General features: G+C 40.3%; 1 protein-coding gene across 2 annotated transcripts in view; it reads right to left on the bottom strand.

Moving 5' to 3' along the window:
- Positions 1 to 9,623: 9,623 nt before the first annotated feature.
- Positions 9,624 to 17,435, bottom strand: part of FZD6 (frizzled class receptor 6) — a 40,281-nt gene continuing 32,469 nt past the window's right edge. For both annotated transcript variants that reach the window (XM_028112374.2, XM_028112365.2), the window contains 4 exons: positions 13,768 to 14,785; positions 12,259 to 12,407; positions 10,563 to 10,991; positions 9,624 to 9,792 (listed from right to left, as the gene is read on the bottom strand). In XM_028112374.2, coding sequence (XP_027968175.1) covers positions 9,624 to 9,792; positions 10,563 to 10,991; positions 12,259 to 12,407; positions 13,768 to 14,785 — 1,765 coding nt within the window. The remainder of the gene's footprint in view (positions 9,793 to 10,562; positions 10,992 to 12,258; positions 12,408 to 13,767; positions 14,786 to 17,435) is intronic.

Here is a 17,435-nt window from a genome sequence, read left to right on the forward strand (position 1 = left end):
GTGGGCTTTGGAGAGCTTCCAGGCTGGTGAGCTCGTGGAGGTGCTGAGTGGTTGCTCAGAGACCATGGAAGCTTTATGCCCATTTCCCCAAACCTTGCCCTATGGACCTCTTCACCTGGCTGTTCATCTGTGTCCTTTATACTATCCTTTATCAGAAACTAGTAAACGTAAAGAAATGTTTCTCTGACTTCTGTGAGCCGCTTTAGCAAATTAGTTGAACCTGTGGAGGTAGTTACGGGCCCCTCCAACTGTAGCAATGGGTCAGAAGGAATGGGGACAACCTGGTCTTGCAATTGGCATCTGAAGTCGGGGACAGTCTTCTAGGACTGAACCCTGACAGTGGGACCTCCAGGCAGACAGTGTCAGAACTGACTTAATTGCGGGGCGCCTGGGTGGCTCAGATGGTTAAGCGTCTGCCTTCGGCTCAGGTCATGATCCCAGGGTACTGGGATCGAGTCCCGCATCGGGCTCCCTGCTCCTTGGGAGCCTGCTTCTCCCTCTGCCTCTCTCTCTCTCTCTCTCTCTCTCTGTCTCTCATGAATAAATAAATAAAATCTTTAAAAAAAAAAGAACTGACTTAATTGCTGGATGGCGTTGAAAAAAACGCACACATTGGAACACATATTGTAACCTGCTTTTTTCACTGATGATACTTCCTGGACATCTCTCCCCGTGAACATTTATAGTTCCTCCTTTTCAACATTTTCAGAGCATTCTAATGAATGGAATAAGTTATATAACCAGTTGCATATTTATAGATACTTAAGTTTCAGGGTTTTTTAAAAAGATTTATTCATTTCTTTGAGAGAGAGAGTGGGGGAAGGGCACAGGGAGAGGGAGAGAGAGAGAATCTCAAGCGGACTCCCTGCTAAGTGCAGAGCCAGACATGGGGCTCAATCGGACAACCCTGAGATCACGACCTGAGCCGAAACCAAGAATTGGACGCTTAACTGACTGAACCACCCAGGGACCCACTTAAGTTTCAGTTTTAAATGATGCTTCAATTAATATCATTGAATAATATTCTACTATAATGCTAATCTCTATCAGAACTTACTGTCTATTTAGTTACTTGCTCATTGTCTGACACCCCCTGGAATATAAGCTCTGTGAATGCAGGGGCTCGTCCCTTGTTCCCGATTAAAGATTTTTATTTATTTATTTGACAGAGAGAGACACGGCGAGAGAGGGAACACAAGCAGAGGGAGAGGGAGAAGCAGGCTTCCCGCTGATGCAGGGAGCCTGAGGCGGGACCTGGAGATCATAACCTGAGCTGAAGGCAGAGGCTTAACAACTGAGTCACCCAGGCACCCACTCCTTGTTCCTGATTATATCCTTAGCAGCTGGGACAGTACCTGATAGATAATATCACTTGTTGTTACTGGGAGCACATAGATATTTCTAGGTCTTTTCAACGATCCAACCTGGGGTGAGGTGGCTACTTCTGGACCTCTCCCTACCTAGTCCTCTGGCTTAGCTAGTTACAACTCCTTCTTGCCTAAGCAGTGCCCTTGTGGGGATTCTGCTTCTCTAACATCTTGAAATATTCACAGTTTGAAAATTAGGAACCAGTTCAGAACTTAGGAATTCCACCCCCACCATGTGTCCTTTCCTCTTGGCGACTTATCTGACTGTATGAGGCAGGTGGGGAGCCAGGACACATTGGGTCACTCACATCCTTTGACACTTATGCTCTTGGTAAAATCCAATGGCTCGTTTACCATCCATCTGCATATCTTCTTTGGTATCTGTTCAAGTCTTATGCCCATTTTTTAGTTTGGGTTGTCTGTTTTCTTATTGTTGAATTTTAAGAGCTCTTTGTATATTTTGGATAACAATCCTTTATCAGATATATCTTTGCAAATATTTTCTCCCAGTCTGTGGCTTGTTTTCTAATACCCTTGACATTGTCTTTCACAGAACAGAAGTTTGTAATTTTATTTATTTTTTTTAGATTTTATTTGAGAGAGAGTGAAAAAGAGAGAGATCACGAGCAAGGGGGAGGGGTAGAGGGAGAAGCAGGCTCCTTGCTGATCAAGGAGCTCAGTGTGGGACTTGATCCCAGGACTGTGGGATCATGACCTGAGCCGAAGGCAGACATGTAAACAACGGAACCACTCAGGTACCCTAGAAGTTTGTAATTTTAATGAAGTCCAGCTTATCAATAATTTCTTTCACGGATCATGTCTTTGGTGTTGTATCTAAAAAGTCTTCACCAAACCCAAGGTCATCTAGGTTTTGTGTTTTACAGTTAAGTGTAGGATCCATTTTGACTTAATTTTTGTGAAGGATGTAAAGTCTTGTGTAGACTCATTTTTTTTTTTTGCATGTAAATGTCCAGTTGTTCCAGCATCATTTGTTGAAGTATGGGAGTTTTTCCAAACTTTATTTTTATCCAACTAACTGTGATTAGCAACAGAGCACTGAGAAGAAAGAACAACCTGCCTTTTTCCACTTGATTTATTAATAGATTTACCAAAAATCTCTATGGTTTGTCTGAGTGGTTCCTCGTTTAGTTTTACCTCCCCTGATTTTTGAGACTGTATGCTAATTTTTGTGTTTGAAGGTCCTGAAGAAATGGTACCGACATCTTAAAGCCCTCGAGAAGTGACAAGAGTCGGGCAGGTGAAGATAACAATCCCACTGTTGTTAATGTTAAGCCTGCTGCTGCAGAGCATGGCTTGCTGTGAGCCAAGTGGGCTTGCTTCTGCTCCTTGCCTCCTAACCCTCCTGACTTTAGACCTTCGAACAGGCCACCTAAGGGAAAACAGCTTACACCCACTACACTCCCAAACACACATGTTGGATATTTATTGATTTTAAAACCTAGAAGGCTAAACACACACTTTAGTAAAAGGCCTTTATAACCAGGAAATGGCCGTTTCCAAATCCAGAGCAATTTGCAATTTGGAATAAGCATCTCAGTAAAATATAAAAATAAATTTAAGGTTGTATTGTTGTCGTGGGCCTTGTTTTTTTTTTAAGATTTTACTTTAGTTATTTGCCAGAGAGAGAGAGAAAGAGGGCACACAAGCGGCGGCGGGGGGGCAGGGGCGGGGGGAGCGGCAGGCAGAGGGAGAAGCAGACTCCCTGCTAGGCAGGGATCCATCCCAGGACTCTGGGATCATGACCTGAGCTGAAGGCAGACGCTTAACCAGCTGAGCCACCCAGGCCGCCCGTGCGCCTGTGTTCTTTATATGAGACACATGATTTTAACTCTTTGGTATATCTCGAGTTCTATCCTATGAGGACCTTGCCTGCCGCTGGCAGTACAAACAGTTGACTTTAACACCCCCATCCCATGGAAATGACACCAAGGGACTGAGCTCACAGGAGGAACACAATCCAGTATGGACACCAGCCTCTCATTCTGCAGAAACCGTAAAACCAAAACATAGGAACAAAATAGCTATCGGGAGTCACTGAGTTCAGGATCTATAGTGTGTATATAATCTTGCCAAAATATAACTTACGTGTTCTTCTTGGCTGTGTTCCAGAGGTGAGCCGTACATCCAGTAGGGAGAGAGGGATCACTCGGAAAGCTCCAGTAATCTCCCAGGACACAGCTGGGCCTTATCTTTGGCTAATGTATGCAGTATTTTATCCCCCCGATTAAAAATAACGAATCTCCGGCTTAGGTGTCAGGTGGGTAGGAATGTTATTTTTGCTCTTGGCGGACACGTTAAGAGGAAAAGTTGACTCACCTGCTCTGGAAGGAAAGGACTAAGGCATTTTCTAAAAGCAAGAGCTAATCTCTCAGCTGTTCTGGCAGTAGGCAGGGACAGACAAGAAACGTCTGGACTTCACAGTTCTGCCCAAGTTTGGAACTACCCAGCCAGTTGGGAGCTGCTGATCAAAACAGGGTGGTCCCTGAGAATACCTCGCTGTAGCTACTAGAACAGAGCCAGTTATAAATGGCCAACATCCCTCTCACATGCCCCGTCTGAACTCAGCAGCCTGGGCCAACTACATTTCTCTCAGGGGTGCGTGAACGCACTGGGGGTGTCTCTGGAGAAGGACAGGGGTTTGCCTTCTGCCTAAAGGCGCCAACACCTTAGCCTTAGACTCTCCCTGACCTTCAGCCCTCAGACTTCTGCATTCACTTCTGAAGTTGGTGAGTATGAATTATCCATGGCCCGGGGCACTTAAGACGTTGGTGGTCTGTTTGTGTTGGGTGGGGCGGGGGGCGTGGCGGATGGAAAGAATTTGCCTTCGTGGGTTTTCTGAGGACTTCAGTCTTCCCTTGTGCCCCCCCATATCACATCCTGGGGGGTTGGTCGTCTGGCCTCCTGTGTCTCCCAGTGCTGGGATTAAGCAGGTCCAAGCTTTACTCATGGGCGTAGGAGTAGAGTCTCGGGAAGGGTCTCAAGAGAAAGAAGTAGGCACAGAGGTTCTCAAAACACCTGTGGGATTGGTAACAAAAGAGAAAATGGCTTCGGGGACTGAGAAACAAAGCAGGGAGGAAGCAAAGGAAGTTGGAACTAGATGAACTGAGGACCTTCTGGGGTCTCAGTGGGGTCTGCTGCCCCCCCCACCCCCACCCTGCAGGGCATGCGGCTCACAGTGGGAGGCCTTGACTGCCCTCAGGCTCCGTTCCCCTCAGGCAGCTGGGCTGGACCCGCTGCAGCAGCATCAGCTAGATCTGGGCTCAGTAAATTTTCTTAAAAAGAATTAATTTGTAATTACACCACATGATATATTAACAGATTCTCTATAAAAATTTGAACATTACACACTGGGTTCAAGTCTGTTTTGATTATCACCTACAAAGCTGATCTCCTCCCCAGAGATCACACATGTTATCACATTTTCTGGAGTCTTCTCGTGCATTTACATTTATGTATCTATATAACATATACAGGGTTATTCTGTGTGATGAGGAATTGCTTACATGCATGGTATCATTATGCATTTAGATACATGTATATGTAACAAGAGAAAACATAGTACTGTTCTATGGGGGAGGGTTTACATACACGGTATTATTCTGTAAATATAGTTTTGCGACTTGCTTTTTGGTGCATTACAATGCCTTGGAACTCTTCATCCGTGGCTTTAGATTTCACTCCTCTTAACTGCTAATTCTTTAGGTGTTCTCTCCTCTTTCACACGTGGATCCATTCTCCTCCATCGCTCTGGACACTTGGTGAGTAGAGACGACAGGATTTTATATTGTTTAGATCTCTCCCGAGTGTCCAGGGTGGCCAGACCCTGCCCTGCCTCTCAGGTCCCTGAGGCTCCCTCCCCCCGTTTCGGATGTGTTTGCCCCTTTCCTGGTCTTTGCTTCATCAAGAAAGCGGTGGAGCCTCTCTGTGTCTGCGGGACAGGCCTGGAAAGCCCTGGCCAGAGTCTGAGGACCAGGGACAAAGAGGCAGTGATGACTGTCAGTCGACGAAACACAGTCCTCCTGTTTTGTTCTACTGTACTTTTTCTTTGCCCACCGCCTGCCAACCAGGTCAGCTCTAGAAACACAGCGTGCCATTCTCCTTCCCTTGGAGCCTGCCCGGAGAGAGGTGGCGGCAAGTGCCAGCAAAGATTTTTGCCGGTGGTTAACTTTGTTTACCGGCTCTGGAGGTTTCGGTTTCATGAAAGTTTACATGGGGGCCACTGGACGGGCCATTCGAAAGGATGAAAACCGCTACAGGAGCTTATTTATACTTTACTGGTGAATTTTTCCAGATAAAGTCTAAAATCTATGTATTCAGCCTTATATACTTTCTGACAGTGAAACTAATTAGATCCTAGAATAGGCCCCCAAGAAAATAAACCCACGAACTTGAGTTTTACTTTAGTTAGCACCTTGGGAAATAAGGTGGAGAAAATACGAAGGTATTTTATTTTCTTCCGCGGTTAGGAAAAACTTAAATCTTTCTTGATTTTTGTGCTTCTCTCACCATTTTCTGAAAGTAGTAATATGTAGACTATTAAACATCGAGTTTAACAGACTCTTTGCACTTATGTCAAAACTCCGTATACAAGCCAAGTAGGAAATATTTGTAATAATAATAATGTAAATAAATGGCATGAGTTTGGAGAAAACGGTTTATTTGAAAAACTTTAAGATGTTTCTGTTGAAACTTAATAGATTCTCTCTCTCTCTCTCTCTCTCTCACCCCTCCTTTTGTGGTGGATATCCTTAGAAGTTTTTTCTGGTTTTCTCCTTTTTCCTTCTAGGGATGGAAAATAAAAGCCTTGGATTTGGCTGGTGAAATTCATTTTAGCGTCATTTCTTTCATTTATTTTCATTTCTAACTAGTGTTTACCACTTCTAGTCCTTCCTTTTGCTTCCCCTCCCCCAGCAGTGTCCACCACAGACTTTCCTACGCTGTTTGCTCCTACCGTTCAGCTCTGGGTGCCAATGCATTTGGAGAAGTTTGGATTAGGCTTTTAATCTTTTCTTGTCTGCTCTCTCTGTTGGTGCAAAGGAGTTAATGAAAGTTTGATTCTTCTGCACGTACAGATCACAGTGGCCACTGTTAAAAACCTTCAGCGTCTGGAACTTTCAGTCTTGGACTTGCGCTGTGGGCAGTGAGGTATTAAAGATTACATTTTCCATGCAGAAGAGTTATAGCAAGGCTTCTTGTTGATTATTAAAAAATATATCTTTCTTGAGAGTACCAGGGCTTGCCTTGGCAACGTTAAAACTTTGCAGCAGTAGTAACTGGAAAAGCCCACTAGTGGCGTATTTCTGAGAAGTAAGGAAGCACTAAAGCGGTGATTTTGATGATCGGTGGTAATTACAAGCTGTTTTTGGTCTAGTTCTTCGATGTAAGTCTAGGAAAGATTCCTTCACTACCATAAATAGCCTAGCAGATGGATCCTAATGGATGTACTTTTTGAAAGATGGCATTCCATAAAATTCGGTTGAGGATTTGTGGCTGATTTTCAAGGTGAAATGCTGCTTTATCATATTTTTTCTGCTATGGAGTTGAGCTGCACAATGCTCATGCCAATATTGTTATTGTAAATGTAAGTCTGTAATTTAGGTCCACTTTCTTGGTCAAAAAATGCTCTGTAATTCTTATAAAAATTAAAGTCACCACTTCTGAAACAGTTGGCTCTTGCATCACAGACTCTGGTCTCATGAAAAAGAGAAACTGCTGTTTTCTTTTGAATTAGATGATAGTCTTGATGTCTGCTATTAGAAATAGAATATTTTTAAAAATTTAAGCTTACTGATTACAAATGCTATGTTCCTGGTTGAGGAATCACTTAGAATACAGGTAGGTATGGATGTACATTTTTATCTTAAATAAACTGCTAACAAATCAAATCCAGCAGGATATTAAATGATACACCATGACTTTGAATTATTCAAAGAAGGAAAGAACGGCATTATACTGGGAAATTTATTTTACGACATTAGATTTGTAGAATGCAACACTGCTGGCCAATGACTGAGTAAGGTGGTTCCTCCTACCCCCCCACCCCCCGCCCCGGGCACACACCTAGACTATATTTCCCAGCCTGCCTTGCAGTTAGGTGTGATTCTGTGCCTGGGTTCTGGCAAGTGGAATGTAGCTGGAAATAATGTGTGCCACTTCCCCCTCGGACCCATAACAATCTTCCTGTGCAATCGGTTACTCTCTCTTCCTCCATCTACTGGCTGGGTGCAGAGAATCCCGCAAAGAATCTGCAGCTCTAAGGGATGGCTGTGGATGGTTGCATCAGAAGCTCGAAGTGGTGGGTCCTTGAAAAATCAGTTGAAAGGCTACCTCAAGAATATTTGCACCTGTTCCTTCAGCTGCTAACATCTTGAGGATTGTTACAGCAGTTAGCCTACCTTGATTAATACAGCAACCAGGCATTCAATAAAATTCGGCACCTACTGCTAATTTGAAAAAAGTTGTCAGAATAGGATTCGTTATTAACTAGTGAAAAAAGATCTATCAAATGCCAATGTTGTTTTTAATGATGAAATACTAGAGACATTCTCATTCAAATAAACGAGACCAGGACGCCCGCTGACACCGCTATTTATTAACAGTGATAGGTTCCCAGTTCAGGCTAATAGCTGAGAAATAAAATTACCATTATTTGACATGAAAAGATCATCTACATTGAAAATCCAGGAAAAACCAACTATAAAATTATTAGAGTGACTAGGAGACGTTAATAAAGTCACTGCTTCTCCCTCTCCCACTGCCCCTGCTTGTGTTCCCTCTCGTTGTCTCTCTGATAAATAAAATCTTTAAAACAAACAAACAAACAAACTTCTGGCTTATTAGTCATGGAGCCACTGATCTGAAAAATTCTACCACTTCCTGGGTTAGGACCACTAAGAATAAGCATAGAATACTCCACAATCTCTTACACAGAGAAAATTTTATTACTGGAGAGGTCACACAATGTTTTGGTATACAAAGTTCAAAAATGTGGAAAAGTTAATATTTACATTTTCCATACAGTACATGATAATCTTTTTTTTATGCCTAATAGAATGCTAAATAGAGGAAAAAACCAAAAGCATCAGAAGACATTGTTCAAGGTATAACGCTTAGTTGGAAATAAAATTAAGAAAATTCTTTAATATTTTAAAGTACGTTATATAAAATACATTTTATCAAGACAAATTTTTTCCCATTTAATTGGCACTAATGCTAACACATTTTTTAACACACTTTTAAATGTTCAGCAAAATCCTATTTAAGTACAGAAATGAATTCTACATAATGCCTGACAAAGATACTGTACAAACTTTAGAACTCTAAATGTTAAAAAAACAAAAGTTAAAAATATAAGCAACTATAAATGGTCATAAAAATACAATCTTGAGTGGTCATATTTTTTTAAAAAAGGAAATCAATTGCCCTTGGCTTAATTTCTAAAAGAGTAGATTTCATCTAATCCTTCAGGACATATTATTTAAAAGTGTAGAAGGATCAGTGAGCAGCATAATACAATCAACATTAGACATCAAGCACCTTATTTTAGTGGCATAACAGATGTATGAAATTCCTAAACAATAAGACTTTATAAAATTCACACAGGGAAGATGATAAAGTGGAATAAGTGGATTTTTAAAGCTGAATTCCCATTACAACACCTTCTGGTGTGTCAAATATTTTTTATACTATAAAAGAATACTATTTTTCAATTTTCTTAGAAACTCAGTGTCAAAGCTACCAAAGTAGTGCTAAAATCTCAGAATAACATAACAAAAATAGTTGGATAGCTTTTCCAGGATTCCTAAAAAAGTTCAAATACATATAAACTTATTTTCAAATATATAAAAAAGATACAAAGATAAGTTTTAAATACTTAAGCAAAGAAATATCTTGATTTTATACCATAAAAGTGAAATAGCATATAGTACGTCTTAAAATACTTTTAACAAGAGTAGAATCTTCATAAATAGAAAAGGAAGATTCCTCTCACTCCCTCCTCCCGCACAACTTAAAAAAATATTATTAACCTGAACATTTCTGCTTTCTGGGTATACGGTCATCGTTAACCTCTGTGCGAAATGAATCCTTTTATTCTTGGAATCTACTGTTTCCAGTGTAACAGCCCGCAATGTAGCTGTCGGTGCAAAAGAACAGAACAGTGATGCTGACGAGACAGCGCGCTGTCCGCTCCAGTGTAGCACGAATCCACTTCTCAGCAGGGGGCGAACCCGTCCCTCACGTATCGGAGTGACTGCCGGGGCCCTGCTCTTTTCTACCCCCGGAAGCCGAGTGAACGAGCAGTGACGTGGAGCCTCTCAGGCTGCCCGGCTCTGAGGAACCTGGGGCCTGCAAGCTGTAGCTCTGCCCTGGGCCGGCTTCAGTGACGTCACTTTTTGGAGTTACCCTAGGTAAAAAGACGAAAGGTGACATACTACAGACCAAAGCACACATGTGAGGCCAAATGTCCTTACAACTGCCATCCACTTCTCATGAGTTTTACTCCCAACCAGCATCCACCTTTATCAGAGCACGTATCTACTTAGAATCCAGTCTGCAAAAGCTGTTATGGGAACACAAAAAAGGTGCATGTGGTTTAGTCTGGGAGGAGGGAAGTGAGACAACCTTGAGACCTAAAAGTACTTAGCTGTTGGCATTCTGGCTAATTGGATGTTTACCTGTGTTTGGATCACCTATGACCATTTGGGAAAATTCCCTTAAAGATAATGTCAATATCCTTTCATGTTCAGAAAATAAATAATGAATAAAATATAAATAAAAAATAAAATAATTTTATAATCATCTTCATATGAAATACAACTGCCTTTTAGTACTATGATACAGTGCTACTTACAACTTAATAGCCTGTATTTCAGAAGGATCTTAAACATTTACCCAAATATACATGCAACACTTAACAACTGCCATAAAAATGAACATCACTTTCCTACTTGAACAACATTCACGAAGGCTCTTTTCCAAGCTAAGAATCAAACTACCGAATAGCACACTTATAGGCTGAACTCAAACTTCTTAAAGCCAAACTTCCTTGGATGAAGTGTATGGACATGTCCTCTCCTAGAACATTTTCTTTCCCGATGTGCTATGCTTTAATAAAAAATGGATAATGCAGTATTCAAAGTAGTCCCGACTGAAGATAACAAAATCCAAGCTCACCTTCCCTCACTCCGCAGACTTTCAGACACGCTGATCTTATCGTTCCCATTGCCTGCCCGGCCTTTCCTGTCGGCCTGTTCCCCACAGAGTTTGGAGCCGGATGCTGCTGGGGAGGCCGGCTCCCCACAGCCCTCTTCTCTGGATCTGGGGGTGCTCGCTCCATCCGCTCTCACCTCTCTCACGGACGTCTCTGGGGAGGTCGGTATTTCTGTCGAAGCTTCTTGTCCTAAGTAATCGTGGTTAGTGATTGCCACCGAGGAGGTGCCGTGATTGCCTGTAGCGCCTGTGCTGGTTCCCATGGATTTGGAAATGACCTTCAGCTTGTGCGAACTGGGTTTGCAGTGCTTCTTTTTGTGTTTAACTTTAGAGTTGTGCTTTAAGAAGAACTCACATGACTCCTGTAGAACTCTGCGGCTTTCACTGATTGGACTGCAAGAGAAACCAAGCACAGGACTTACTTGGTAAATGTTAAGTGCTATCGAGAAGCCAAAAAGGATACATCTCTTATGCCAAAAATCCTGAGTCAAACAAGTCAAAAATTCTAAATGACTTATGGTTATGAAATCTGGGATTCTAGGTATTACGAGCTATAAGTAGATTGTCATGAAGTGAAGTCTTTTTTGCATACGCTGTTAGTTGCCTTTATCAGCATAAGTAGATTGGTAAGAAATTAAAGAAGCTAAACCAAGGATGAGGGCAAGGAAACGCAAAGCAGCATAAAGTAGGGGACGATCTGTGTATCACACGTAAATACATCAAATATAAAAGTAAACCAGAAGAAAAAGGACGTAGAATGGTTGTTGTTAAGTTTGTTTGCTTTCTAACATTAAAGTTTGCAAGTTATACTGAAGTGTGAGTATACAAACACAGGACAGATATGTAATAATAGTGCAAAAAAATTAAAGTCCAGTTAAATGCAATTCTTCAATCAGGCTCCCTGCTCAGCGGGGAGACTGCTTCTCTCTCCACCTCTCCCCCTGCTTGTGTGCTGTCAAATAAATAAATCTTAAAAAAAAATGTAATTCTTCAGACTTCAAAAACTTAGAAAAGATCTATAGTTCTGGAATTTTTACCACAAGAAAGTTTATTAATCAAACCAATGGGAAATAGTTGAAAAACCTATACTACACTGTTGATTGTATAGAGCGTACAATGTACATAAATAACCAAAATGAACTATTTACTTCTAAATCTACTATATTGTTATAAAATACTACATAAGTTTAAAATTTTACCATCTTAAGCAAGGCAAATAAGTGACATATTAAGCCAGCACTATGTGTAATAAAATTTAAAGGTAGGAAACAATGATCATACAGTATCTGTGAATCATACTCTATAGATTTCCTTACATATATTTGATCTCATCTAATCTTTTATCACTGATAAAATAATTAAAATTTAAAATGCTGCACCCAAAATAATGAATCCAGCGATAGCAGTGATAATATTAAATATAAGCTGTGTAAAGAAAATAAACACTTTATAAAACTTTCATTCATATTTCAATAGAATAGTATAGGTTGAAGACTATTTTAATGAATGCCAAACAAAATAAAGTATATTTCTCCAGGAAAAAGATTTCCAAATTTGACATAACAGTTGACATACGAAAGTACAATAATGACTTGAACAGTTCCTTGGTATTTGTTCTATTTAATTTAAAACAACATCAGATAATTCAATAGCTGCTTACTCTCTCTTACGATTTCGTTTAAAAAACCCAGCCCATTCCGTGCATGTCTTTTTGCTTCCAACCCAGAAGACGGCAGAGATGCCAACAATTAATGTCATCAGATATTTTATCATAAATAAAGCCAGTTCTGGTCGGGTTTCTGTTTTTGCCTACAAAGAAAAGTGAGTAATAAAAATTTCAGTGATACATTTTCAGTGGAAAGAAGTCTATATAGTCAATGTAAAACTTGAACAAAAAGTATAAATCTTCAGTTTTATTATAAAATGTTTGACATAGCATAATATAATGAATAGTGCTGCATTAAGTATATTCTTTACTAAAGTTGTGAATGAAGAACTTATCTGTGTATCAAAATATATAGCTAGAAAAGGAAAACACTTAAATACATTTAGGAAGAATATCCTAAATCTTGGCTTGATTTCCCAGCATTTTTTCCCTATAAGTATAGCAGCCTCTTGTAATTGCCAAAATATCTGGCTTTAAGTATTCATCTACTTTCCTTCATGAAAATCTACCAAAAAATTACATTTAAATTCACTGGAAAAACATACTATTTTAGAGTCTTTATGCATTGTTGTTTATGTTTTAAAAAATTTGGCTGGTCAGAGTGAAATAAGCATTAATACAATACAGTAAAAATAAGTTCTGTTTTTATAAGCATATATATGAAACAAAAATTATGATACGATCAAATTCGATATACCCAAATAATTTTTTCCCCCCACTAACTGAAGAATTAAAAAGAACTCCCAATTCAGCAGAAACTGACCAGACCTGTTCTTCTGTTTCTGTTCCTCATTATTATTTATCTGCCTTTGCAACCAAATTTAACTTTTAAAAAGAATAGCTAAAGGAGGCATTTTAACTATTGTAACCAAAGCCTAAACTTGAGGAAAGAACTCTTGAGGCACTGACCCCAAGTTTCTTTTTTTTTTTTTTTATTAAAGTTTTTTATTTATTTATTTGACAGAGAGAGACACAGCGGGAGAGGGAACACAAGCAGGGGGAGTGGGAGAGGGAGAAGCAAGCTTCCCACTGAGCAGGGAGCCCGATGCGGGGCTCGATTCCAGGACCCTGGGATCATGACCTGAGCCAAAGGCAGATGCTTTAACGACTGAGCCACCCAGGCGCCCTGACCCCAGTTTCTTCTGATGCCCAGGGAATCTTTCCCTCTGTCTACTGGATTTTCTTATGGGAAATCTAATGTCATGTTCATGACTAGTTCAAGTGTGCTTCCAGGGAACATCCTCTATGTTAAACAGTGAACTAATACAGGGGTCCCTGGGTGGCTCAGTTGGTTAAGCGTCTGCCTTCGGCTCAGGTGGTGATCTCAGGGCTTTGGGATCGAGCCCCATGTCGGGCTCTCGGCTCAGCAGGGAGTCTGCTTCTCCCTCTCCCTCTGCCCATCCCCACTTGCTTGTGCACTCTCTCTCTCTCTCTCTCTCAAATAAATAAGTAAATAAATAAAATCTTTAAAAAAGATAGCAAACTAATACAAATGCTCTTTACCTGATAAGGACATGGGATGTGGTACTGACGACAGTGGTCAGAGACCCAAGTTATCTCCCAGGTGATCCTGTTCACTTGCTCATAGACGTAACATCCTAGAAGGGTCACCAGTGGCACAAGATACAGGCCACTAAAGACCCCAATTCGAATCATAAATTTCTTTAGTTTCTCTTGGTTCCGGCCATCATGCTGGATAACTTGCCGAACGTGATTTAAGGAAATAATGCCAGCTAAAAGAAGAGACAGTCCGACAAACACACAAAGGCATAGTGGCAGGAGCACAAAGTAGCGGGAAGCATCCAGGTCGTAAAGGCCGACGAAGCAAACGCCACTAATGTTGTCTCCTTCAACTTTGTTCATAGCAAGAAGCATAATGGTCAGAAAACCCGGTATTCCCCACGCAACGGCATGAAACCATACCGCTTTTTGCTCAATGGCTTCACAACTCCATTTTCTTCCTGCCGCTAGGAACCACGTAATGGTAAGAATCACCCACCACACCGTGCCAGCCATTGTGAAAAAATACAAAAACATAAACAGAACAGTGCAAGCCTTATTCTGAGAGCCCAGAACTACTGTGTCCCCGAGTTCTAGCTTCTCATCTGCCTTGTTGCAGGCTGTGCGGTCGCCTAACAAGAATCCGATAAAGTACATCAGGGACACGATGCTATAGCAGACAGAGTAATATATAATTGGTCTCTCTGGGTATCTGAATCTTTTAACATCAATTAAGAAAGTAAGGAATGTGAACAGAGTTGCACAGAGACAAAATATTGAAACTATCCCAATAAAACTTTTTGCAAACTCTAGCTCATCACTTTTAAAATACATGTTAGGGCATGGAGGTGCGCACTGGTCAATTCCCAGAAACTTATAGCCTTGTCCCCCAGAAGTCTTAAGATGCCTTGGACACCAAAATCCAATGTCTCTTTGAACTTCCTCTGTTTTCTTCTGAGGACCAAGAAACTGTGTGTGTGGATCAAAAGTTACAGGAACGGTCTCATCACAGTATTGCAATCTGTAGAGATTATAAAAATTGAAGGCAACATTTTTACTGATTCACTATTTTAATGCTATGCTTTCCAACTATAAAGTATTACCTTATGCATTCATAATTGATGGGAAGACACACAACCTGGATAGATTATAGGTTAGAGCTTTGAAGTTAACCAAAAACTTGTAGTTGTTAGTGAGGCCCCAACACGCTAACATATATTTAATACGAGGCAAGTGAATATGAAAATTCCCTTACTCAGAAAATGATCAATTAATAATTTTTATTTTGTAAACTTTTTTTTAAGTAAGCTCTACACCCTAGGTGGGGCTTGAACTCACAACCCTGAGATCAAGAGTTGCATGCTCCACTGACTGAGCCAGCCAGGTGCCCCAATTAATAATTTTTAAATAATTTCTGCTTCCCAGACTAAATAAGAAAGAATTTATCCTGAAAAAAAAAGAAAGAAAGAATGTATCTTAATTAGTAGTCTCCAGACAAAAAAGTGTTGGCTTGTCTGTTTACAGCATTTGAAATGTAAGTCTTGGGGAAGTTCACTTGTTTTTTAATGCCCACAAGCAAAGTAGCTCAACCATATGACTAAGGTTTTGACAGTTAAAATTGACTGAAATGAGACCCTTCCCCTTGCTGGATTGAGTTTACGTGATCTCTACATTCTTAAAGGCAAGAAGATCACCAAGAGGTAGACTGGGGACCAGCTTAATTCACATCACTATTCTGTTTCAGTTTGGCTGGGTTTTTTTAATTGAGGTATAACTGACATACAATATTATATGAGTTTTAGGTGTACAACATAGTGATTCGACATTTATATACATTGAGAAATGGTCACCATAGTAAACCTAATCACCATCTGTCACAAAATTAATACAATGTTATTGGCTATATTCCCCATGCTGTACATTATGTCCCCATGACATATTTATTTTATAACTGGAAGTCTGTACTCCTTGCCTCCCTTGTTTATGGGAGACCAGAATGATATACACAGGTGTATTTCTGTTTTGTGAAAAACTTCATTACTCAGTTGAGTTCTACACATGAGTATTAATTTGGAGGATCTATATAGTTTAAAAATTAGTGCGAGTTTTGGGGCACCTGGGTGGCTCAGTCAGTTAAGCGTCTGATTTTGGCTCAGGTCATGATCTTCGGGTCCTGAGATTGAGCCCCACACTGGGCTCTCTCCTCATGTGTGAGTCTGCTTGTCCCTCTCCCTCTTTCTCTGTCCCTCCCCCCACTTGTGCTCTCTCTCTCAAATAAATAAATAAAATCTTTAAAAAAAATAAAAATTAGTGGGAGTTTCTAACAAGAAAACATTTTATTTATTTTTGTGTTTTTTTAAGATTTTATTTTTAAGTAATCTCTACACACCCAAAGTGGGACTCAAACTCATAACCCCAAGGTCAAGAGTCTCATGCTCCGGGGCGCCTGGGTGGCTCAGTCGTTAAGCGTCTGCCTTCGGCTCAGGTCGTGATCCCAGGGTCCTGGCATCGAGCCCCGCATTGGGCTCCCTGCTCAGCGGGAAGCCTGCTTCTCCCTCTCCCACTCCCCCCTGCTTGTGTTCCCTCTCTCGCTGTGTCTCTCTCTGTCAAATAAATAAATAAAATCTTAAAAAAAAAAAAAGAGTCTCACGCTCCACTAGCTGAGCCAGCCAGGCACCCCAAGAAGAAAATGTTTAAAATATGCTTCGGATATAGATAAGAGTAGCAAATGTTAAAATGTATGCCCATAAAAAGAACACTATGTATCTACCAGCATTTTTAAAACTTAATATTATGTCAGTTTTGCTTTATATCTTTTAAAAGAAAACAATATAACAGTAGAGATCAGTTGGGACCCCTTTCTGGTCCTATTCTCTTTCCTCTCACCCCAGAAATACTCATTAGTACAAGTTCAGTTTTTATTCTCCTTATGCATTTAAAAAAAATTTTACTATGTGACTTTCTAACCATAATGTTATATATAATACTGTTTTACGAAGGTTTTAAATTTTATATAAATGACATCATACTATATATATTATCCTGTAGCATCCTCTTTTAACTTAACACTATAATTTTTAGATTTATCCATGTTTACAGAGGTGGATCAACTACATTAATTTTATCAACTGTATCATGGTATTCTTGTGTACAAGTACATCACAGTTTACTAGTCATTCTTCTACAGTGGAGTTTCACTTTTTCCCTTTTTTAAATAATTAGGAATAATGTGGCAATCAGTATTCTTAGCATGATTCCTTATTTGTGTAAAAGCTTCTATAGAAGGGGATTGTCTAGAAGGTAAGGTACGAGCATCCTCATCTTTACCGTATATTATCAATTGTTCCTGAAAACAATTATCCACCAGAGGTATATGACTTCTACAAAGCTTCTACACTTCAGACTATAGATAAAGACACAAAAACGTAGACACAGCTTCCTTCCCAGCTTTATCATGTGAAGTCTCATTACATCAGCAGAATATTTCAAATTACAATCCCCCAGTGTCTAGAGAATAGGAGACAAAAGTAATGAGTCAAGGTCAATGTGCAAAAAGGTCAGTGAATTGATAATAAGTTCGTTTCCCCCCAGTGTGGGTCAAAGGCACCCTTACATCTTCTCAGAGAACTGTGTACTTCTCCCTGTTGTATCTAGCATGGTTATAATTTTAC

The sequence above is a fragment of the Eumetopias jubatus genome, unplaced genomic scaffold (assembly GCF_037043125.1).
Source record: "Eumetopias jubatus isolate StellerSeaLion01/CBP00866 unplaced genomic scaffold, mEumJub1_p1.0 scaffold_4, whole genome shotgun sequence".
In the NCBI taxonomy this organism is placed as follows: Eukaryota; Metazoa; Chordata; class Mammalia; order Carnivora; family Otariidae; genus Eumetopias; species Eumetopias jubatus.